The 24,063-nt window shown below is 43.0% G+C and overlaps 1 protein-coding gene across 2 annotated transcripts in view; it reads left to right on the top strand.

Moving 5' to 3' along the window:
- The window catches only part of SLC24A3 (solute carrier family 24 member 3), a 561,375-nt gene that overhangs the window by 481,583 nt on the left and 55,729 nt on the right, over positions 1 to 24,063 (top strand). For both annotated transcript variants that reach the window (XM_037811901.1, XM_037811900.1), the window contains one exon: positions 12,643 to 12,717. In XM_037811901.1, coding sequence (XP_037667829.1) covers positions 12,643 to 12,717 — 75 coding nt within the window. The remainder of the gene's footprint in view (positions 1 to 12,642; positions 12,718 to 24,063) is intronic.

Genomic DNA, 24,063 nt, shown 5'->3' with positions numbered 1-24,063 from the left:
GGTCTGATTCCTGAAATCAGACAAAATGTATTGGCCTTTTTTTTTTTTTTTTTTTTTTTTTAATCAACACTCAAACACAGAGAAGTTCCACAATATTTGGGGACCCTAAGCACTATGCTAGGAGTGTTACAGGTCAGGACACTACAATGATCCCTCAAGCTTGAGGTTGTCCTTTGTGGTTTTCTAAACAATAAAGTGAGGAAATATTTACCCCCTGCATATCCTTGGCTACTGACCTGGATTGTATCAACCTCAGCACCACTCTGGTTTGGATATCTTTATACCTTCTTTTCAGCAGGTGCAGTAGGAGAGCTTGGAAGGGAACAGGAATCTTCTGGCCAGGTTATACACATTGTACAAAGGGGTGAGTTCCCCAGCATCTTTAGCAGGGTTGGTGCCTTCAGTAGATGAGGCAGGAAATCCCGTAAAAGGGATGCTTCTAATCTGCAAATTATGAATTTCATACCTCAAGACCCCAAATGACTGCGCCTGCCCACCACATTACGTCCAGGCCCCAGTGCCCAGGTACCTGTTGCTAGGCACAGGCCGTGTCACCAACCTCTGGCTCTTTATGTTTCAGTTCCGTTGGTGTGACTCAAACTCCAGAATTCGGCATTCTCTAACCCAGTGTGTGGCACTTGGTAATGTGCACAGGAGCCCCCTGGGGACATCATTCAGTTGCAGATTCTGATGCAGCAGGTCGGGGCGGGGCCAAGATTGTGCATCTCTAGCAAGCTCCCAAGCATTGTCATGAGCTAGTACCGGACTCTTGGGGCTCTACATTTGGGAACAGCAGGAGATGCTCCCTGAACTGTGGTGGGAGCAGGCCTTCCGTCCTCAGGGATGGACTCCCATATTGCACTTATCCATCTAAGATGGGAAAATGAATGTTTTCTCTTCCTAGAAAATGATACAAGTGTAGCCAAGCTTCTCTCTATGATAATGGATGAAACAGAAAGCACACATAATCGAAATCTACCAATAGCCCCAAACAACGTTTTGCCATTAGTTTCAACCTCTTTCACCCGTATTCTTATCCACATCACCAGCCTGGACTGACAGCCGCCATCCCTTCTGGCCGCTTCCTAGTGGAGGGACTTTATGCAATCAAATGACCAAGAGCCAGGAGCTAAAAGGGAGTAAAACCCCAGGGTTTCCATTTTCCAAAAACCAGATTAGGAAGTCTGTGAACTTCGATGGGAAAAAAAAATTACATCTTTATTTTCATCCATCACTTATATTTAACACTTCATTTCATTATGCATGAGGCGATAAACCATAGTAACATGAGCAGTATTTGCAATTTTGAAGCCAATAGAATGGCAAAATATTTTCGTGCTATTTTACAGCCATTGCCAGTATTTCAAATATCTCTCCTCATTCATCACTACTTTGAAATGACTGACTCTTATTGTACTGGCTTTTGTTAATGAAGAAACACATATATTACTATGTATCCATTTTTTCAACATTTTGATAACTTTATTTTAGTAAATTAGTTTCATTGTAATTCTCCATCACTTATTTTATACCTTTTAATATGCTATTCTGAGAAGAGTTCACAGGGTATCAAGGGATCCATAGCACACACAAAAAATGTTTAAGAATCCCTAAGCACTTAGAAGAAATGGCAGCTGGTTGTGTTCAGCTTTGAATACAATAATTAAAATATTTCTCTTAGATCAGAGGTCACAAATGGATATTCCTCAAGGGACCAGGCATTTAAAATAAATGAGTGAAGTGGGTCAGGTCTAAGGAAAACAATAACAAAAATAAAGTTATATATGATAATCAGCCTTTGGCTTTGAAGTGGAGAGGCAATAAAGACTGGTGGGGACTGTGGCCAACTAAAGAACACTCTTCTTACCTAATGGACACCACCACTCAGCTCCACAGTGACACATGAGGATTCCCCTAAGCTTACCAGATCTTCAGATTTTTCCATGGAAAGCCAAAAAGTCTTCGTGTTGTGGAACTGCCCCTCCTCCTGCAAATTTGTAATGTACATGTAGGTGATTATTTCACTTAACAGAAAACAAAAAATAAATAAAATAGTATGCTGGCAGGCCAAACAACAATAACAAAATAGTAGGTCAATATCCAGCATGAGATAAATAGACAATATAGAAAAGGTTCACCTTTCCCTTTGACCTAAGAATATATTTATCACAAAATTACTAAACTTCCAATCTTGTGTTTATCCAAAGAAGGGCAAAATAGTTATCTTAAGTAACACTCAAAATCTAATGAACAGGGTTACCAGGTTTAGCAAATAAAAATACAAGACACCTAGTTAGATTTGAATTTCAGACAAGCAGCGGGTATATTTGTAATATAAGTATGTCCCATGTGGTATTTGAGACATATTTATACCAAAAAAATTATTTGTTGTTTGTCTGAAATTCAAATTTAAGTGAGCATCCTGTATTTTATCTGACAACTCTATTAATTAGCCAACTCCAAGTGGTGATGGAGTGGGTATTATTAAAATCAATAACTAACACCAACAAAAATAATGACCAGCATTACAATTGCAGTTTTGTTTTGTTTGAATGTTTTTATTGAAATACTGTTTTCCCTTATTTTCTGTCTTCTCTATCAGACATTCCCAATGACCTAATCTTGTGCTTTCTGGATTAATTCTTTAATCCAGGCCTTGGCAAACTTTTGCTGTAAGGGATAGTGTGATGGCTGGGAGTTCTGTACCCCAGGAAAACATGTTCTTAATCTTAATCTTTTCCAGTCGACGTGAACCCGTTTAAATAGACTTTGGGTGAGATTACTTCAATTAAAGTGTGACCCAACTGAATGAGAATGGGCCTTAATCCTATTACTGGAGGCCTCAGAGGGAAGGGCCTAAAGAGAGAAGCCACGGGAATAGCAAGAAGCTGAAAGTCCGCAGAACCCAGTAGAGAAAGAAGATGCCATCATGTGCATTGCCACATGACGGAAAAGCCAAGAACCGAAGGCTCACAGGCAGCCAGCCACAGAACACCACAGTCTTCAGGGAGAAAGCATCACCTTGCTGATGTCTTGATTTTGGACTTCTCCTAGTCTCAAAAACATGAGCCAGTAAATTCCCATTGTTGAAGCCAAGTCATTGTATGGTATTTGTTTTAGCAGCTGGAAACTAAAACAGCTTTTGATGCTAAAAAATGGGGTGCTGCTGTGAAAAATACCTAAAAATGGAGAAATGGCTATGGAATTGGCTAATGGGTAGGAGCTGGAAGAATTGTGAGATGCTTATTAAGACCTAGGTGGCTTTGAAGAGACTGTTGGTAGAAATGTGGATGTTCAAGTGCTTCTGCTGAGGCCTTAGAAGGAAATGATGAATGTGTTACTGGAAATTGGGAGAAAGGCAATCCTTCCTATGAAGTGGCAGAGAACTTGGCAAAACTGTGTTCTGATGTCAGGTTGAAAGTGGAACTTGTAAGCGATGAACTTGGATATTTAGTTGAGGAGATTCCCAAGCTAAAGGCAGAAGGTGCGCCCTGGTTTCTCCTTGCAGCTTATAGTAAAATGCAAGAGGGAAGCGATAAGCTGAGAACTGAACTCTTGCACAAAGAAACCAGAAATTGATGGTTTAGAAAATTCTGAGCCTATCCAGATAGTGTGCTTGAGACGAGTGCCGGAAGCGGCTCTACCAGGGACCTCCCTGAGCTTCCGGTCCCAGGAGAATAGGGCTCCATGTGAGGGTTTAACTGAACATGGATCCACTCAGTCATTTCAGTGGAAGTCAGGATTGGAAAGGCAGTTATCCAGGAAGGACCCGTGGAATGTTCTACCGTCTGACCCACTTGAACTGCACACAAAGCGGACAAGGTTTCTGGGAAATATGTATGAACAGAAGCAATGTCTGAAAGGGACAGAGACAGGACGAATTAAAGGAAGAATGACTTCAAGGGCAGAACCATGGAAGCAAAGTCTGGAGTGAAAAGATTTCCTCAGGCCAAGAGAGCGGGCCCCTCACGTGCCTGGAAAGGACAGGTTCACCCTGCTCTTGGAAGGGGCAGGCCTTGTGCCCCATTGTTCACGGAGGGCGCTCGGAGATGGTGGGACCTGTGCCCAAGCTCTCCCTAGAGAGCCTGGCCACCATCCCATTACTCACAGAGGATGGGGCCTACATCCCAGTATTTGGGGAGAGCATGGCCGCTGTGCAAGCACTTGGGAGGGGTGAACATACTGCTCCATCAAGCCCAGAGGATAAAACATCTATCCATAGATGATTCTCACACTTTGAAATCTAATGGAGCTTGTCCTACTGGGTTTTGGACTTGTTTGGGACCTGTGACCCCTGTTTTCCTTCCAATTTCTCCTTTCTGGAATGGGAATATCTAGCCTATGCCTGTCCCACCATTGAATATGGGAAGCAGGTAACTCGTTTTCTAGGTTTCATGGGTCCATCAGAGGATTTTTGTCCCAGGACGGACCACACCCATGACTGATTTTGATGAGAGTTTAGACTTGGCATCATGTCTGAAATGACTTAAGGCTTTTGGGTTGTTGTGATGAAATGAATGTATTTTGCATGTGGGAAGAATGTGCCTTTTGGGGGTTTGGAGGGCAGACTGTGGTGCCTTAGAGTTATGTACCCCAGAAAAACATAAACCCTTCCTGGGAATGTGAACCAATTGTAAATAGGACCTGTTGATGAGGTTACTTCAGTCAAGGTGTGTCTCAGCTGAATGAGCCTTAATCCTAGTACTGGAGGCCTCATAGAGAAGGCCAGAGAGAAAAAGCCACACAAAGAGCAAGAAGCTGGAAGTTAATGGAAACGAGAAGAGAAAGAAGATGCCACCATTTGTATTGCCATGTGACAGAAAAGCCAAACACCCAAGGATCGCCAGCAGCCAGCCGCAGAATGCCACAGTCTTCAGAGAGAAAGTGTTGCCTCGCTGACACCTCAGTTTTGGACTTTCCTAGCCCCCAAACCATGAGCAAATAAATTCCCATTGTTTAAGCCAACCTACTATATGGTATTTGTTTTAGCAACCAGGAAACTAAACAGACAGTAAATATTTTTGGCTTTCTGGACCACTTATGGTCTCTGTCTCATATCATTCTTTATTGTACATTTTGCATATCCTGAAAAACGTACCAAAAGCAGGCCAAGTGCTGGATTTGTTTGCCAATCCCAGTTTATTTTTTCCTTCCAATCACCCATCTCATTGTTACTTCTCCTGCTTTCTGGGATATTTTCTCAGATGTCTTCAACGCTTCTGTAGAATTTTTTATTCCTGAAGAGTAAATATTTATGTTTCAAGAGCTGTCTTGCTCTGTGCTTGTTGTAGCATCTTGTTCTTATTTTGAAGTTACACTATCTTTTATTACCTCCCTGAGAAAATAATCACTGAGGATACAAAGAGTTCAATCTGCCATATTTAACTGGAAGTTCTCTTTTTTAAATCTTTACAATAGTTAGATGAAATCAGCAATTTATTATCCCAATTTACTGAGATGCATTTTGCCCATGGTCAGTGACAGTGAGGGGATTTGGAACTTAGTCTTCTTTTTCAAAGACTGCCAATTCTCCCCACTATATCACTGGAGGTTAAATAGCACCTATCATAGAAGTGTCCTTTAAAAATCCTGTAGAGTAACTAAAATAAGCACCTACCAATCCTGATCATTTCTTTTGCAAAGATAGGAAAAGGGTTGGTGGGTCATTGAGCCACTTAAAACCCTCGCACAAACACCTGAATACTCAAATATGTTCATATGTTTGCATGCCTCTATGTATGTGTGTGTATATATATTAGTGTATATATATATATAGGGTACATATGTAGTGTATATATTGGCTTATGTGTATGTGTGTGTTAGTGGGAATGGTGGTCTGATTATTGGATTACTGTGTAAATCCATGTTTAGTGGGTAGAGCAGACCTGCCCTTACCACTTCAGTTCCCGTGACCACTGTCCTGGCTTTCAGCTACCAGAAGCCACATTTCTTTGTCCGAGGGCTCTCCCTGGCCACTGAAATCCATGTTTTCTGCCCTTGTAGTGGGCCAGAAGTGACAAGGAATTAACGCCCTTTGGGAGCATCCCTCAACCAATGACTCCCTCTCCTCCTGGGTGGGATGTTCTACATGGTCTCCTGGAGGTCCCCACTGGACTTGAGCCCCACCCGCCCCTGCCATAACTTTCTTATTGTCTGCCGCACTCCTACACTCCCCAAACAGTGCTTCCTGGGACCACCTCCCAAATAAACTGTTTGCACTCAAATACTGGTCTCAGGTGAACTCAAGGCAACATGTCGGGTCATGTGAACTTACCCTAAATACCCTACATTCATTCAACAAACTTGTTTCAAGTCCTACCGTATGCCGTGCTAGATGCTGGCATGTCAGTGTCTGGCAGTGAATGCAGCCAGCACTGCACCTGGTCCCTAGAGAGGGCACAGGGCTTCGGGGGCACAGCAGACCACCCAGCCCCTAGCCGCGGTCCGGCACATTCTCCCCTACAGCAGAGCCTTCTCCCTGTGAATACTGACGCATGTCAGAATGTTCCATGCTGCCAATTTTTGAAGACCAGTGGGCAGTAACTGGCATTTCACATGAAGACTACTGCACATAATGTTTTGGATGATTGAAAAGGCACTTCTGAGCCCTGCCGCGCCTTTGGGTCATTACGAGTGTCCGTGGTTATCATTCAGCACAGTCGGTGAAGAGCAGTTAAGAGATTATTCTTTGTCTCTGCTTTCCTGATGCTGCTTTATTTTTATTCAAATATATCTCCAGTAGCAGCTTGTTTACATGTCACTTGTTCTCCTCTCACAAAACTAGAACTCTGAGTTTTCTTAGAAAATAAAATTAAATTTAAAATAGTAATTCATTTTAATGTTCCTGGTTGTGAAGATTAATAAGCAGAAGTTCACGGTATTTTGCAAAAGCATGTTATTGTCTGGCCCAGTTGTTACTGCCTGTTTTAGATAGTGAACTTCTAGAACTCAGGAACAACTTCTGTTTCAGTGATTTTGTGCAGCATAGAAGTATTTTAAAAGTGCATGTAACCATGGAACAGACTGGTAGAACCAAGACTTGCCTGGGGGAGGAAATACCCATGGCAAGCATTCAGCTGATCTGAACCTCAGCGCCACCTGCATCACCTGATCTGAACCTCAGAGCCACCTGCGCTCACCTGTTCTCAACCTCAGAGCCACCTGTGCTCACCTGTTCTGAGGCCCCTTGGTGCCTTCACATTGCTTTTGTGACACCCTAGAGCCCCTTCTTTACTCCAGATTGTATGGTGGTATTTCCCACAATAAGATTTGGCTATAGAAATTGTGTCAGCTCAGAAGCTTGGAACAATACTCCGTGTTAATGCTTTTTCACAACCATTTTCCTTGAAATTTGTGTGAAATAACAACATTACTCTGAGATGATAGCTGTTTTATGTTTTATGTCAAGTAATTATTATAGTGTTCTGTCTGTTTCAAAAGTTTAAAAAAAGGCATACCCACATTTCAAGGGTGTTTGTGCCTTTAAAAATGTATCTGCAATGCCAAATTCCATTATTCATCAAGAAAGTTGCCATCATATCATATATTCATACTATATATTGCCACATCTACTATATATATTATATGCATAAACAACTGTATACATATTTACAATTCATATCCATAGACATAAAGTGCATCTATATGTACATACATGCTTCTAAATATGTATATTTATGTATAGTCGTAGTTATAAAAGAATTACTTTTACCCACCTACAGGAAGCCAGAATTACAAAATATTATCACTCAACATTGAATAAAGGAGAATTTGTTTTCCTCTGTTTTGGAAGTGTGAATTTTTTTTCTTGCATTATGCCACTTTGAAATTAAATGAAACTATAAGAAAACTGAAGCCGCATAGTCAATAGAGAATGTGTGAAATGCTCTCCAGAAACACAACAGAAATATCAAGACGAAATTCTGGCTGGGAGGAATTCCTGGAACGATAGGGAGAAATAAAGCCTGTCTTAATTGATGGAGGAGTTTGCAAGCGGGCGGCCTTTTGTGATCTGTACCGTCTGTATTATTGATTAATGAGGTCAAGGGCAGAATTATTCACTGTTGCTTTTCTCCCAGGATCCCTGTTCTGGTCTCTTTGCCAGAGTGACTTATCTGTCTGCCTTTTAGTCATTTTGCAAAGTGCTAAGGAAGACGAGCTATCTGCTCATCAACTTCTCCCCTGCCCTGGGTTGGCTGGCCCCACCATCAAACATTCCTCTAAAAGATGCCAAAGGGCCTTCCATTTTGAGATGGAGATATGACGTTCTCTTCCGGTTACAGTGGTTCAGGGTCTGAGTCAGGTGGCTGCTGGTTTCCTTCTAGAGGTAAACGACCTGCAACAGGGAGGCAGAGGGAACCGCTGAGACCCCAGGACAGAAGTGCGTTCCTGCTGACGGAAGAGTAAAACGTCCCATCAGATGATTGCTGTGTCACCAAACTGCGAGCTGTCCTGACTTACTACTTTTTAAAACAGAGCCAGCTAAATGGACAAGTCGTTTCAGTATTTACTTAGCTGACTCTCTCCCCTGTACCATATAGCCATGCCTGACAGTCTGTAGTCCTGTGGTAACTCCTTTCTGCTTTGATTGCTTACCCTGAATCTCTTTAAAGCAGTCTGTGTTTTTAAACGTAGCTGTGGTCACTGCTTTTCTGTCTCTCACCCTTTCTTTTGGCTGCCATCTCTAATACACCTGCCCGGCAGCTTGAAGGAATGAAGCAAAGGAATTCTGCATTGGGATGCAGTCAACACTGGGGGCCTGTTTGTTTTCATCCTTGCATCCGTGAGGCCCTGCAGTGGAGTGTGTGGGGATATGGGCTTTAGACTTGGGCTGCTGGGTTCAATTCCCACAACTTCACCCCACTATTAGTTGTGTGGTCTTGGCCATTTTCTCAATTCTCATTAGGTTGCTGGGAGGACTGGGTGAGCTAACCCTTCTAAGTCCCCTGATCTGCAGGAAATGTCCAATAAATATTTGCGATTCTGGTGAATGGCAGTTATAGAAAAGTAAGGCAGGGTTGGACATGAGTTCATTATCACAGCTCTCTGTAAATACTGCAGAATTTTAAATGATCTGAGTGTATGCCTTTTTGTACTTCCTTCTAAAGTGTGGGAAGAAATTATTCTCTGGTTTGACTCCTTCCTACTTATACTCTCATTCATCACTTCTGTAGAAAGAATTGGGCTTGCTGATGATAGGCTCTGACTCTGGAGCTGAAATTTGTTGGCACTTCAGGCAAGAAAACTGTCACCACTCACCCAAAATTGACATCTAGGCCTAGGGCAAGATGGATTTCTTACAGCAGTAAATCTAAGTGGGTAATACGTATTGGACGTTCTAATTTTCTATTTTAGTTTTCATTTTTATTAAAATTGCTCATGCACAGAGCTTATGATGAAAAGCAGCTGCCTTCCAATCCCTCCTCCACCAATGTCCCCCTCTTATCAGGCAGCTACTTTTCACAATCTTGGTTGTTTCTGTTATTTACTCTGTATCTCTAAATAACATGCTTAGGTGGCATTTACTTGATTTTTCAGTTTCAAGCATTCTCCATTGACTTCATAGTTTGGAAGAGCAGGGCTTAGGTCTCTTTCAGCCCCATCTACCCCACTCCCCAGCCCCCATCCTCCCAAAATAGCTGTGTCATAAGTTTGGTTAGACAATAGTCTGTGCTTAGTTTATTATGATTTTGTAGCCGCTATCCATAGCGGAACCATTCATCTTCCTTTCCTGCACAACTCCCTGCTTTCCCTAGGTTTGTAATGGTCTCTTTTGTTGCTCTTTTGCTTAGTTTTCTACATTTTATCCGGGAACACTCTGATCTCTCAGTCGGTTCAGAATGATCAGATATTCCATTAATTTTGTCCTTTTATAGCCATTTCTTCTGGAGCTTTCTGCTCTCTTCCAGTCTGGCCAGGTTGCTGTCTAGGCCTGCTGTACAACTTTCATTTTGGAGTCTCCTTTCACCTTTTTAGAAATTTCCTTCACTCTTCTTATTATAGATCCCTGGTTTCCTGGTGTTATGGTTTATGTTAATATAATTTTGTGTAACAAGTGGTTTACTCCCTTATTTTGGTGGAGCACATCCTCCAGTAGCTTTTTGAGAAAGAGTACATGGAAATTAAATTTTTTTGAGAGAATTAGAACTTTATTCTTGTTCTTCTCTCACTTTTAATTAACAATTTGATTGGGCGCAGGATTTCAGGTTGAAGTCATTTTCCTCTCTAATTTTGAAGGCATTACCCCATTTTCTTCTAGCTTCCAATGTTTCTGTTGAAAAATAACAAGGTCGTTCTGGTTTTCTCTCCTTTGTATATAACTCTTCCTTCCCACCACCCTGGCATTTTCAGGATCTTTTCTTTGTCTCAGTATTCTGAAAATTTGTGGCATGTCTGGGCATATATTGTTTTTGTTCATGGCGCAGGGTACTTGGAGGGCCTTCTTACTATGTAGATGCATGTCCTTAACTTCTGGGAATTTCTCTTCCATTTTTTATTTGATTATTTTCTCCCCTCTGTTTTCTCTTCTTGGAACTTCTGTTCCTCAAATGTTGGTTCAATCTCCTGTTTTCTATTAAGGTGAGGGATGGGGCGTCACTCTGCTGCTTTCAGAAAGGGAGGAGATTGGAGATTAAATTCTTAAACAGTCTTCAGTTATCCTATTTTCAGTCCCATCTTCAACCCCACTTATGGAGCCTTTCCCCCCACCAGCTAAATTACCAGTTGCTCTTCTCATTTCCATCTTCCAAAACTTCATTGCTATGGTGTCCTCTTCTCTTCTCTTTGCCTTGTGGGTTTATGGTTTGTTTTGTTTTGTTTTTTTTAAGAAAATCCCTTTACTATTAATCTTAGCAGTATATGTGTTCAGTCTACCATCTGTAACTAAAAGGTGAAACAGTTTCTTTAAAGAAATTCAGAATTGATATTTGTCACATATTTTAAGTCCATTTGCACAATTATAGTAAAATGAATTGATGTTCACAACCTTTTTTGGACCTGCTAGAAAATGAAGCATTAAATCAATTTAATGTATTCCATAGATAGTAAATGATGACCAGAGGTTCTGAGAGTTAACAACACAAGAAGAGAATGATAAACGAGTAAAGAATTCCTTGTATTTGTTCTAAAGTGATTTTCGTGGTGTCAGATCCCCTTCTTGAAAGCGCCATCATCTGTAACTGAGATCTTCAAATACGAAACCCAATAAAGCAAAAGTAGCAAGAGAAGACACCTCAGTGTCCATTTAGAAGTAGAAAAATATGTCCGTGGAAGGAGACCGGCCTCATTATTCATTTATGGTTCTGTTTAAGTCATAGCTTTCCCGTTATTTGAATCCAGAAATCCTTCTTTGGTTTGACCTTACCTGATCTTCTTTTTATGGACTGTCATAGCAGTCAGGGAGAGAAGAGGCAAGAAAGCTCGTCCTTGTCCCTGGGATCCCTTTTTCCTATTGTCATAGCTGAGAGTTGACATTTGCTGTGTCCTTTTCCGCTCACCAGGCCAAGGGCAGAGGCAGCCAGACGTGCCCTGGGCCCGGGGGGTGATGGACACTTTCCAGAGGAGGAGGGGTGGGTTGAGTGATAACTCCAGAACTGCCTTCTGACGAGGCGCTGTAGGACCCCAGGCTTCTCAGTGAGGGGCTGTCAAAAATGAACCTACTCTCAAAAAAAAAAAAAAAAAAAATACTAAGTATCCTTCAAAAGGTACTTGGAAGGACGTACCCAGGAGAAATGGCTCTTCCTCCTTAATCCGGCTCCTTGCCGCCCCTCCACAGCCTCCATGTGCTGCCCGGCCCTGGCTCCGTTGCCCGCCGTGGTCACACCCAGTGGCTCCCTCCCGTGCTGCAGGAAGCCCGGGCACAGCTGGCCAAGGCCGCCTCAGACCCCCCAGCGTGCCTGTCTGTCCATCCCAGGCAGAGCCGGCATCTTTTTAAAGGGACTTCTAGCAGCTAAGAGGAACATTTTCTCCAAATCAGTGTGCAAATCGGGCTTTACAAAATCCGTATTCAACCAGGGTCATATGCCAACAAGACCAGGCATATAATCGAAATGTGAAGAGAAGGCCCAGGTGGGGGCTGCAGAAGGGGCTTGTCCTGCCCCTCCTGAGGGGGCAGCAGCTGCTGGGCCCTGGCCACTCACCCCATGCTGGAGACCTGGCTGCGGCAGACGTTAGAGCTGACAACAAAGACCAGCGCAGCCCTGGGAGAAACGGACTCTGATGGGCGACTGTGAATTGGGGGGGGTCCCCTCGGCCTTGCCGAACCTTCCTTAGACCTCTCAGAAGCCTAGCACACATCCAGCCTTCCTTCCCACTCTCCTTCACAGGGTTTACACCAACCCAGCGGTCTGGGGGCAAGCCCACTACCCCGCTCCCACCCTGTGTTCTTCATGGGCTTTTCCCCTAATAGAATTGTCCTGGTTTAATCCCCTCTTGGCATTGCTTCTGGGAAGAATCAGACTCATATGCTTAAGGGCTCTCAATCAGTTCATCTTGATTAGCAGATCAGTGGGGTGCAGGGACAGGAGATGAAATGCTAGGCTCTGCTTCTGGTTTCTCGCTGGCCAGAGCCACAGGACTCCATGCTTTCTCACCGCAGAGTCTGACACCCAGTTCCTTTTTGTCTTTCTTCCCCTCCTCTTTTAGGTCGTGGCGCTTTCCTCCTGGTGCCTGCTGAGGGACTCCATTTACTACACACTGTCTGTGGTCGCCCTCATCGTGGTAAGTGTCTGACAGACAACCTCACCTAAATTCTCTAAATTACCCCCAATATATTATTAGGTCTTTTGGTTTAACTCCCCCTCAGGGTAGTTCTCTCACTGTGGGTTATGTGGGCTCATCTGCGTGGACTGAGTTTGAGGATGCAAACAAGGAGTGAATGGTAAATATCCATGTGTGGAAGCAGTTTTCCTCTCCTCTGGCTCCTCTCACCATAGCACCCTAGCTGGATGGTTTGGTGTTCAGAACAGAAGCTCTGTCTTGGATAGATGGTCTGGTTCCATGAGACACCGTGCTGTTTTTCCATGACGTCCTGGCCAGTCTTTCTCACTTTGCTCACCGGCTCTTCGGGAATTCCTTTTACTGTCAGTGACTTCTCCCCTCCCCTCGCTCTGCACACCCTCCCATGACAATCCCTGCCCTTCCTGTAGTGCCCATTCCCATCACCTAAATCTTTGGGCTAACAACCACACACCTGTATTTTAGCAATGATGTCTCACCAGGCACAGACAGCTTTCTACTGGACATCTTCATGTCCCAAATTCAGCCAGTCTCTAACAAGGCTTAGTAAGTTTCTTCTGAAGATCGGACCCTCTTTTTATATTTCCATCCTGTTTCAGTTTGCTAAAGCTGCTGAAATGCAATATACCAGAAATGGGTTGGCTTTTTCAATGGGGATTTATTAGGTTGCAAATTTATAGTACTAAGGTCGTGAAAATGTCCAAATTAAGGCATCAAGAGGTAGATACCTTCTCTGAGGCAACCAGGGTTCCTCTGTCACATGGGAAGGCACATGGCTGGCTCTGCTGAACCTTCTCTCCCAGGTTTAGTGTCTGGTTTCAGTGGTTTTCTCCAAACTGTCTCTGGGCTTCTTCTAAGCTCCTGTGGGTCCTTGCTTGCTTCTCTCAGAGGTAAACTCAGAGCTTAATCTCCCAGCTTCTCCCCAAGCATCTTTCTTTCTGCATCTCCAAGCATCTGGGTCTGTGTCAACTCCTGAGCTCTCTTAAGGACTCCAGTAAACTAATTAACACCCACCTTGAATGGGCAGGGTCACGTCTCCATGGAAAGAACCTAATCAAAAGATCCCTCTGCCCCCACAAGAGTGGATTAAAAGAACATGGTCCTTTATGGGGTACATAACAGATTCAAATCAGCACATACCCCATTCCTATCCAAGTCCCCCAACCTGGGAAGGAGATTGAGTTGGCCTTTCTCCCAACCCCACTATATCCATTTGACTTAGTTGTCCTGTAGATCCTCTTGTAAAAACTCTCTCCCCAAAATGCAGAAGTGTTGGACTTCGTCACCTGGATTGTCACTGATGTTCTCACAAACATTGAGGACTGACAGCTTGGTATGCCGAGCTCTCTATAATGGGACTTGCTCTTATGAAGCTCGTTACTGCAAAGGAGAGGCTAAACCTGCTTATAATTGTGCCTAAGATTCTCCCCCTGAGTACCTCTTTGTTGCTCAGATGTGGCCCTCTCTCTATCTCTAACTAAGCCACCTTGGCAGGTGAACTCACTGCCTTCCCCCCTACGTGGGACCTGACTCCCAGGGGTGTAAATCACCCTGGCAACGCGGGATATGACTCCCAGGGATGAATCTGGACCCCACATCGTGAGACTGAGAACATCTTCTTGACCAAAAGGGGGATGCAAAATGAAATGAAATAAAGTTTCAGTGGCTGAGAGATTTCAAATGGAATCAAGAGGTCACTCTGGTGTACACTCTTATGCACTATATATATAACACTTTTCAGGTTTTAATGTATTGGAATAGCTAGAAGTAAATACCTGAAACTATCAAACTCCAACCAGTAGTCTTGACTCCTGAAGATGACTGTATAACAATGTAGCTTACAAGAGGTGACAGTGTGATTGTGAAAACCTTGTGGATCGCACTCCCATTATCCAGTGTATGGATGGATGAGTAGAAAAATGGGGACAAAAACTAAAGGAAAAATAGGGTGGGGTGGGGGGGTGGTGATTTGGGTGTTTTTTACTTTTATTTTTTATTCTTATTCTCATTCTTTCTGGTGTAAGGAAAATGTTCAAAAATAGATTGGGGTGATGCATGCACAACTATATGATGGTACTGTGAACAGTTGATTGTACACCATAGATGATTGCATGGTATGTGAAGATATCTCAATAGAACTGAACTTAATTTAAAAAAAAAAAACTCTCTCCCCAGGGCGTCTCCCCTGTGACCCACTAAAGTCTGGGCTGTCAGCATCTCTGGCCTGATGGAGGCCTTGTAGGTGGTGCGGAGAAGGTGGAATTGCTGCCCCCCACCCACCCACCCATCAGTTCTCAGAGCCCCACAGTGGCCCTGGGTCACCTGTTGGGGAAAGAGAAACCAGATTCTTTAGCCTGGGTGGCAGAGCTACCAGGGAGAAGGAGGGGGCAAACCAGAAAGAAAACTGAGATGGGAGCTGGCAGATCCCAGTCCTGCCGGCTCACTGCACTCATCAGGCCTAGATCATCTCACCTACAAAGAAATAGGTCCACTGAAGAGTCTTCTCACCTGTTTTACAAAGCACTTACCTGTAGATGAGCCTGTTGTAAACTCCTATACAAATAAGGTAAAAGTGATGTTTGATATGAAACGTTCAGCAAGGACCCAGGTAGGTACTCAGTGGACAGAAGTTCCTGGCATTGGGAACCTGTGGGTTACAAACAATCCCAAGGGTTTGCTAGGGTCAGAGTTGCCATGAGACATGAGACACATGCCCCTCATTCCCATGGACCTTTCATAGTCGGGAGGGAAGAGACCCACCCCAAGGAGCAAGAAGGGCTCAGACACACCCTGTTGGAACCAAAGAGATGCTCCGTCTTTTAAACTCCCATTGGGAACACACATGAATTCTGTGTTCCTATTCTCAGTCATTACCTTTAGAAGAGGTGTGACCACCTGAAGCCTAGAAGACTCTTTAGTGACCTCAAGCAGTTGCTACAAGCTTTATCCTGCAATGTACAAACCCAAGTGCATGACCCAGCACTCTGCTCTGCTGCGTTTGGAGTATTTAAGGACAATTTGTGGAACTTACTTTTTCCAAGAAACATGGTATAAATGAATGCAACTACCCACTTTGCTGAATTCCAGGAAGAGATGACTGCTCTTATAAAGGCAAGATGATGAAACAGAGCAGAGCAGGTCAAGACCTCCAAGAACACACACTTAGCAATATCCACTCGGAGCTGCAAACTTGCCTGCACTGCTTCTTTTCCTGTTTGCAGCACAGACGCCTCCTGGAGTATGTGTGAAATAATTTATCTGGACATGTCCAAGATAAAAGAAATGCAGCTGCTACTAATAACACATGAAGACATAAAGGGGTTTTGCTGCTTCCAGCTACAGATGACACGCCACTCAAGTCCAGTCTTGGAGTGCAGATAAATTAGGCCGAAGACACATTATTTCACACATACTCCAGGAGGCACCTGGGCCAGTTGAAAACTCAGGCCCTGTGTTTTCTTCGGACGAAATGATTCTTTACTTGTACCTGAAGGTTTGGACTGTGCATTTACAGACCAGTTGTCAAGGCTATAGAGTTTTGTGAGTTTGAGAAAAATTATATTTCTCCACCGTTAAGAAGAAATGAAAAAAAAATGAGATTTGAGTCCTCAGGGTTAGGTTCTTTTTACTTTAACTGTTGTTTTTGCAAGATCAGCATGCACTGGAAACACACAAGAAAAAAAGCTTGCTTAATTAAAATGTGGACTCCAGAGATTTCCGTTCAGTGGATTCTGGAGCAGGACCCAGGAAAGTGCATCTCCCCAGTCTCTGTCCCTCCCCGGGTAACTCTGATGCCAGTAGACCACCCTACCCTTTGAGAAACTCAACTTTAAATATGGCTGGAGAACTTTTCCTCGGGGGGTTTGTTTCCTAGGGCTGCTGTTACAAAGCTGTACAGACTAGGTGGCTTCCAACAATGAGAATTTATCATCTCGTGCTTGTGGAGGCCAGGGGTCTGAAATCAAAATCTCAGCCGTGCCGTGCTCCCTCTGAAACCTGTGGGGGAGGCCGCCTTTCTGACTCCTCCAGCTCCTGGTGGTTCACCGGCCATCCTTGGTGCTCCTCGGCTTGCAGATGCACTCCTCCAACCCCTGCCTCCATCATCGCCTGGCCTGCTCCCCTGTGTCCGTCCATCTGTCTGTCCTCTTCTTATAAGGATCCTGGTTTTATGTTGGATCAGGGGCCTGCTCTCCTCCCGCACGGCCTCATCTTAATTTAGCTAATTCCCTCTGCAACAACCCTATTTCCAAATAAGGTCACATTCTGAGATACTGGGAGTTCAGGCTTCCACATTGCTTTTGGGGTGAAACAGTTCAACCCCTAAGAGCCTTCAGCTGACATATAGCAGCAGGTCTGTGCAGTGGTGCACTCACAATTCCTTTCTTTAAAAGTCCTTCCTCCTACCCATGAACTAATTACCAACCTTTCCTAGCAATTTATGTTAACTTGTAGGGTTTTATTTTTTTCTTTCTCTTTTTAACAGCCAGTCCCCTGAGGTGGGATAATAAAGAGCATGTTCACTCGGGGGGCACGTTAGGACTAAGTGGAACCAGATGCTGATGCGTGTAGATTTCCCCGTCAAAAGGCCGTTTGGACGCACACAAAGGAGCCCCGAGGACAAACTGTGGGGCCTGGAGAGGCAAAATGGTGGGAAAGACGCTGGGGAGGCGGGAGGGCTCAGGAGCAGCCGGGAAGGTGCCAGTAAGGTCGTCAGGTCCAGGATTCTAAGGCAGCTGAAAGGTAGGCTGATGCAGATGGGACATGAGAAGCAAAACTATATAATAATAACGATAATAGGATTAAGACAAGTGCACACTTCCTGAAACCAGCAGAGCTGGAGACAGTGAAGTTAGAGACCAGGCACTCAATTCGTCCTCAGTGTTGGGTTCACCTAGCCTTTTGCTCTGTGCTATCACAGGGAAGCACTCCACAGAACCCAGAATGTTCCCTGGACTTTAACGGTGACACTTCTCTTGTGGGAAGGGACTGGAGTCACTGGACAAATTCCCGAGGGCTGATTTTTTTTTAAAGGAGAAAGAGGAAATGAAGAATATGGTATTCTCTAAAGCAATTATAAATTCAGAACCATAACATGTATGTCTTTCAGTGCCCCTCCCCATCCTAATCAAGTGTCCCCTTAAACCCTGATGACAGTCCCTAAAATGCAGCATTGGGCTCTGGAGAAACTGGACAGCCCTCGGGAATTTGCCCAGTGACTCCAGTCCCTTCCCACAAGAGAAGTGTCACCATTAAAGTCCAGGGAACATTCTGGGTTCTGCGGAGCACTTCCCCTTGATAGATAGTCTACGGCTCCTTAGAGACCACCCCCCTCACCCCACCCCCCCACCCGCTTTCCTCCTGTCCCCAAGGAGGCTCCTGCCTCCCAGTCCTGCTCTTTCTCCAAGCTCCAGCAGGACCCACGGTTTCTTTTATTGAAATGTTATGGTAATTTACATACTCAAGTAATTTACATAAATGCAAATGATTCATTACATAGTCGGTCTGACAGCTGCCCTCATGGAAATATTTTATATTTGCCCTTCACCTCCGCATCTGATGCTTCCCTTCTCTTCCCTGGAGGGGTCATTTCAATGCCCCTGAGTGAAGGGGGTACCACGGGAAGGGGAGAGGGAAAGGGGCTGACCCCCCCCCATGGAGAGTTCTGGGCAGCACTGCCCCACGTGGGGCCACTGAGCCCTGGAAATGCAGTTGGTGAGAGTGAGGGACTATTTTTAAATTTAATTAATTTAAATTAATTTGGATTTAAATAGTGGCCATCATATTGGACAGAGCAGTTCTAGAGAGCAGGGTCTTCCATGGAAAACAGACCTACATCCCCACAGACACCCATACTTTTTAACACTGACTCCGTAGTTTATTAATACAGAACTGCATAGTTGCACTGGGTCTAATAGCCATGATTGTTTAAGCTTGTTATTAAATGCTTTCCCATTCTACAAATAGTAAAACCAAGGCTTCTGAAGGTGAGTGATTTGCCCGAAGGTCAGGCAGCTATTATACCTCAAGTTTATCTGAGCAGGTGGTACAGCTATACCACCCCAGGAAAGAATCCAGAATCTCCTAACCCAATCTACCTCTTACCTTCTTTAAAATGATGGTAAGACACAATTCCCTTGTTAAAGACCCTTGACTGCTTGACTTATTTTAAAGTCATGTTTGTAGGCAGAAAGGAATATCTTCAGCTTCCCCTCTCCTAGAATTCTATCAAAACAGCTAATCGTCAATGATCCAGAATCTTCTGTGGGAGAAACGAAGTCTTAGAAATGGCGTTGATTACTGTCCTTTGCCACCCACCTGGTCTCCCAGCCCAGCCACCCCTTGACCCCTCTCTCTAGGACTTGTTCCTTCCTGGGGGCTAACCTCTTCTTCCTCTGATTTAGAAACATTGAGGTTCTTATGCTCATTGAGAGCCATTACATTCTGGCTCTCCTGCTATCAAAATGGGCAAAACTATGGTAGCTAGGAGATATCATGAAAACATAAGGGATGCAGGTAAGAGAACATTACAGTCCTACAAAGGACAACCTGTTTTGTATCCCCACTCTTGATTAAAGTAAAGTAAATCCAACACCCCTTCATGATAAAAACACTCAGAGAAGTAAGAATAGAAGGAAACCTCAATATGCTAAAAGGCATCTATGAAAAGCCCACAGCTAACATCATACTCAATGGTGAAAGACTGAAAGCTTCCTCCTAAGGTCAGGGACAAAACAAGTATGCCTGCTTTCACCACTGCTACTCAACATTGTACTGGAAGTTGTAGCCAGAGCAGTGAAGCAAGAAAAAGAAATAAAAGGCATCCAAATTGGAAAGGAAGAAGTAAAACTCTCTGTTCACAGACATTATAATACTTTATATCAAAAATCCCAAAGAATACACTAGAAAACTGCTAGAGCTAATAAACAAATTCAGCAAAGTTGCAGACTACGAGATTAACACACAAAAATCAGTTGTATTTCTATACACCAGCAAAGAACATTCTGAAATGGAAATGAAAAAAGAATTCCATTCACAATAGCATCTAAAGGAATAAAATACCTAGGAATAAATTTAACCAAAGAGGTAAAGGATATGTACACTGAAAACTAAAGAAGACCTAAATAAATGGCAAGACATCACATGTTCATGGCTAGGAAGACTTAATATTGTTACAATGTTATTGCTACCCAAAGCAGTCTACAGATTCAACACAATGCCTATCACAATCCAGCAGCCTGTTTTTGCAGAAATTTGGGAAAAGCTGATCCTCAAATTCATATGGAATCACAAGTAGCCAAAATAACCAAATCAGTATTGGAAAAGGTCTCACACTTGCCAATTTCAAAACTTATTTCAAAACCACAGTAATCAAAACAGTGTGGTACTGACATAAAGATAGACATATAGCCCATTGGAATAGAATTGGCAGTTCAAAAATAAACCTGTTTATCTGTGGTCAGCTGATTTTCAGCAAGGGTGCCAAGCACATTAATTGGGGAAAGAATGGTCTCTTCAACAAACGGTACTGGGAAAACTGGATATTCACATGCAAAAGAATGAAGCTGATCTCCTACCTTATACTATATACTAAAATTAATCCTAAATGGTTCAGGGACCTAAACAAAAGAGATAAAACTATAAAACTCTTTGAAGAAAACAGGGGAAAACCTTCATAACCTTGAATTTCGTGGTGATTTCTTAGATATGATACCAAAAGCACAGGCAACAAAAGAAAAATAAATAACATGGATTTCATCAAAATTAAAAACTTTTGCATGTCAGAGGACATTATCAAGGAAGTGAAAAAACAACCTGGAGAATGGAAGAAAATAATTGCTAACCATATATCTGATAAGGGTTTAATATCCAGAATATATAAAAGACTGCTAGTACCCCACAACAAAATGAGTTACCACTTCACACCCACTAGAATAGCTATTAGGGGAAAAAAAATTAATAAAAAAACAAAAAGTAATAAGTGTTGGTGAAGATGCAAAGAAACCAGAACCCCTATACATTGTTGGAGGGATTGTAAAATGGTGCAGTCACTGTGGAAATCAGTTTGGCACTTCCTCAGAAAGTTGAATATAGAATTATGTCCTGACAACCCCACTTCTTGGTATGTATCCAAAAGAATTAAAAGCAGGGACTCAAACAGAATGCACCAGTGTTCTTTGCAGCATTATTCACAATTGCCAAATGGTGGAAGCAACCTAAGTGTCCATCAGCAGATGAACAGATAAACAAAATGCTGTATATCCATACAATGGAATATTATGCAACTGTAAAAAGGAATGAAGTTCTGATACATACTACAACATGGATGAACCTTGAAGACATCATGTTGAGTGAAATAAGCTAGACACACAAGGATAGATATTGTATGATCTTGCTTATATGAAATACCTAGAATGAGCATATTCAGAAATTCAGAGACAGAAGGTTGATTACAAGTTACTGGGGGCCTGGGTTAGCGAGGAGGTGGGGGAGTTACTGTTTAATGGGTGCCAAGTTTCCCTTTGAGGTTATGAAAAAGTTTGGGTGTTAGATGTTGGTGATGGTAGCACGATACTGGGAATGTAATTAATATCACTGAATTGTACACTTTGAAGTAGTTAAAATGGGAAATTTTGCTTTGTGTATATGTTACTACAATAAAAAATCAAAAAAAAAAAAAAAGAATAAGGCAACTTAAAAATGGTAGGACATATACATGGCATTTACTTGCCTTGCCTCACTGCCTCCCTGGCTCTATGGCAGTCTCGAGGATGGCAGCCCACACTCCCAGAGAGGAACCCTGGACCCTGGTTTAAAAAAAAAAAAAAATGATGTTTAGAAACATGAATGAGCCATTTATTTATCAAAGTCCCCATGGTAATTAAAAAGCTGAACGGGTTTTTACTGACTTGAATTTAAATTTCCACAGAAGTGTGTTCATAAGTATCTTGCTAACTGTGGGTTGCATCCTAAGACTCTGAACCAACTTACTCAAATACCATTACTGGGGAAATCATCTTTACGGCACGTGGAAATGAATGACTACATTTATAATTGGAGATCATGAACACCAAAGTAAGCCTAAACGGAATCATTAAGGGAAAAAACCTTCTAACAAGGAAAAATTCAAGATTCTTACATGTTTTGCTTTAAAATTCATGTCTGAAGTTAAAAGAAAGGAATAGGATTAAGAATTGTTCATGTTGTTTGTAAACATTAACTTTTTATATTAACGTTTATTACATGCTCTGAGCAGGATTTTTTAAATCAAAATTTTCTGTTTTTACTATCTTGAGATTAGATATTCAAATACGAAGATAACTTCTTTTTGTTGTTTAACTACCTCCAGTAACTTGAATGAGAATTCTAGATCCCCTACAACGCAAGTATAAAGCAAGTAGAAAACAGAATTAATGTGTTTTCTTTCAAGTGGGAAATTCAGACTGTGTTGCAGTTTACCTAATGGCATTGTGACCAGACATATAAGGGGAAAATTTTATTACTTCAACAATTTATGTGAGACTAATTATTAGGTTCTTATTTTCCTTAAGTACAAATATAGACGCTTTCTACTGAGCTGGCTGTCGATGCTTCTACCTCAGCTTCTTTCCTACTGATTTAAAATTCCTCATTGCAAATACATTTTTTTAATGCTTGTTAACCCAGAGAAAAAGGGTATTTTGTATTCCATGTAGTGTTAAGAGCTGTGTATCAGCTGGCATGGCAAAATGGTATTTAATGTGCTATTGTGGGTATTTGTGTGTGTGTATATATATAATTCAAATTAAATAAAAGTGCTTAGAAAAAAAAAATGAGGGCCTGCTTTAAATGATGCTGGTGTAAACTTCTGGAGCTGGGGCCCTAGGTCCTGTCAGTCCTTGGATTTATCCGTTGAACAGTTAAGCGGGTCAGTTATATTGGTAAATGCAATATGTGTGTGTATAAGAACTCCTTGTCTTTTATAAGGAAAACTGTTTGGAATTTTTGGTTTATTTGTTTTTGTTTTTGCACTACTAATCAAAATTAATAGTCCTTTTGGCTTAGTAACTATCATCTTCTAAATCCTAAATCGTTTCTCTTAGCCCTTTTTCCTCACCATATTACTGGCCCATATAGATTTATATGAGCTGGCCAACTCTGCTTAAGACTTGCCTTTAGATAGTCTGCTTTCCTGCAATCACCATCAACTTCGCCTGCTTGTCTGATCCTATTGTAGGAATTCTTGTTCAACCTTAAAGGGTAAACCATTTCAGTGCATAATAGCCACTTTCCAGGAGGCTCCGTTTGATTGCTTTCCTGAATTGAGATCGCCCTTGGTCACCAGCATCCCCCCCAAAAAAAGCTAGGCAAGTCGGGTGTTCCCCGACACATCTCCTCAGTCCATGGGAGGCTGTTTCCATCTTGTTACAGCGAGGGAGGACAGATCTTCAAGGTTTCCGTCTCCTGAAAGAAAACGATGGTGTTGATTTTCTCCTATTATTTTTCCTGCTTTAAATTCTAACTGTGCCAGTGATTGTAATACAAGCTATGAAATCTTCGGTTTAGCAACATAGCCGCCCCGGCATCATGGTTACAATTTACAGTTTCCAAACCCAGAGACGGGCATGCCGATGATGTTGAACCAGCCGCCTGCCCCTCAGCTCACTGAAAAGGAGCAGCCCACTCCCCTCCCCTGCCTTCCCCCCTGGCTGATGCCTGGCTGCTCTGTGTCCCTCCTCGTCCCTCTTGAGCACTCCTGAGTGGTTCTGTGGGATGCTCCGACATCTGGGGATTCACCTGGCCCAATAGGAATGTGGCTTGCCTGGAAGAATCCTACAGCAGGCACTGGGGCTGGAAAACTGGTTACCATGGTACCCAGAGGGAAGGAGTGCTTTTTTCCAAGTTCACTTCTGTTGGTTAACATTTGGCTCAGCTGTGGGACACGTGGAAGCCTTAGGGAGAAGCCAAGGGTAGCTTCGGATGAGTGAGCCATGTCTGGGTCAGAGAGCGGGTCCGGCCCAGCCAGCCCATGATCTGTGAATCTGGGGCCCAGACACCAGTTTGCACCACCTAGATGTGGTCCCACGGCCACCACCGTGCCTGACCCCACACACAGCCAGGAGGACACAGAGGCAAGAGGTACTTACCCCACACCTGTTTTCATAAACCCATGTGGAAGAGAGCTGGGTCATTTCCAAAGGCCACAATAGCAGATGACTAGATGGCACACATCATGAGGATCATGTTGACATAGAATGAGGGCTCTACCTGTCGCCAAGGTAGAGCACTTGCAGAAACTCCCCAGAATACCACCCTGCCCTAACAGCAGTGGATTGGCTGATGGTTATTTAG

This window comes from Choloepus didactylus, chromosome 19, assembly GCF_015220235.1.
Source record: "Choloepus didactylus isolate mChoDid1 chromosome 19, mChoDid1.pri, whole genome shotgun sequence".
In the NCBI taxonomy this organism is placed as follows: domain Eukaryota; kingdom Metazoa; phylum Chordata; class Mammalia; order Pilosa; family Megalonychidae; genus Choloepus; species Choloepus didactylus.
Note: the sequence above shows the minus strand (reverse complement) of the source record. Positions and strands in the feature narration are given on the sequence as shown.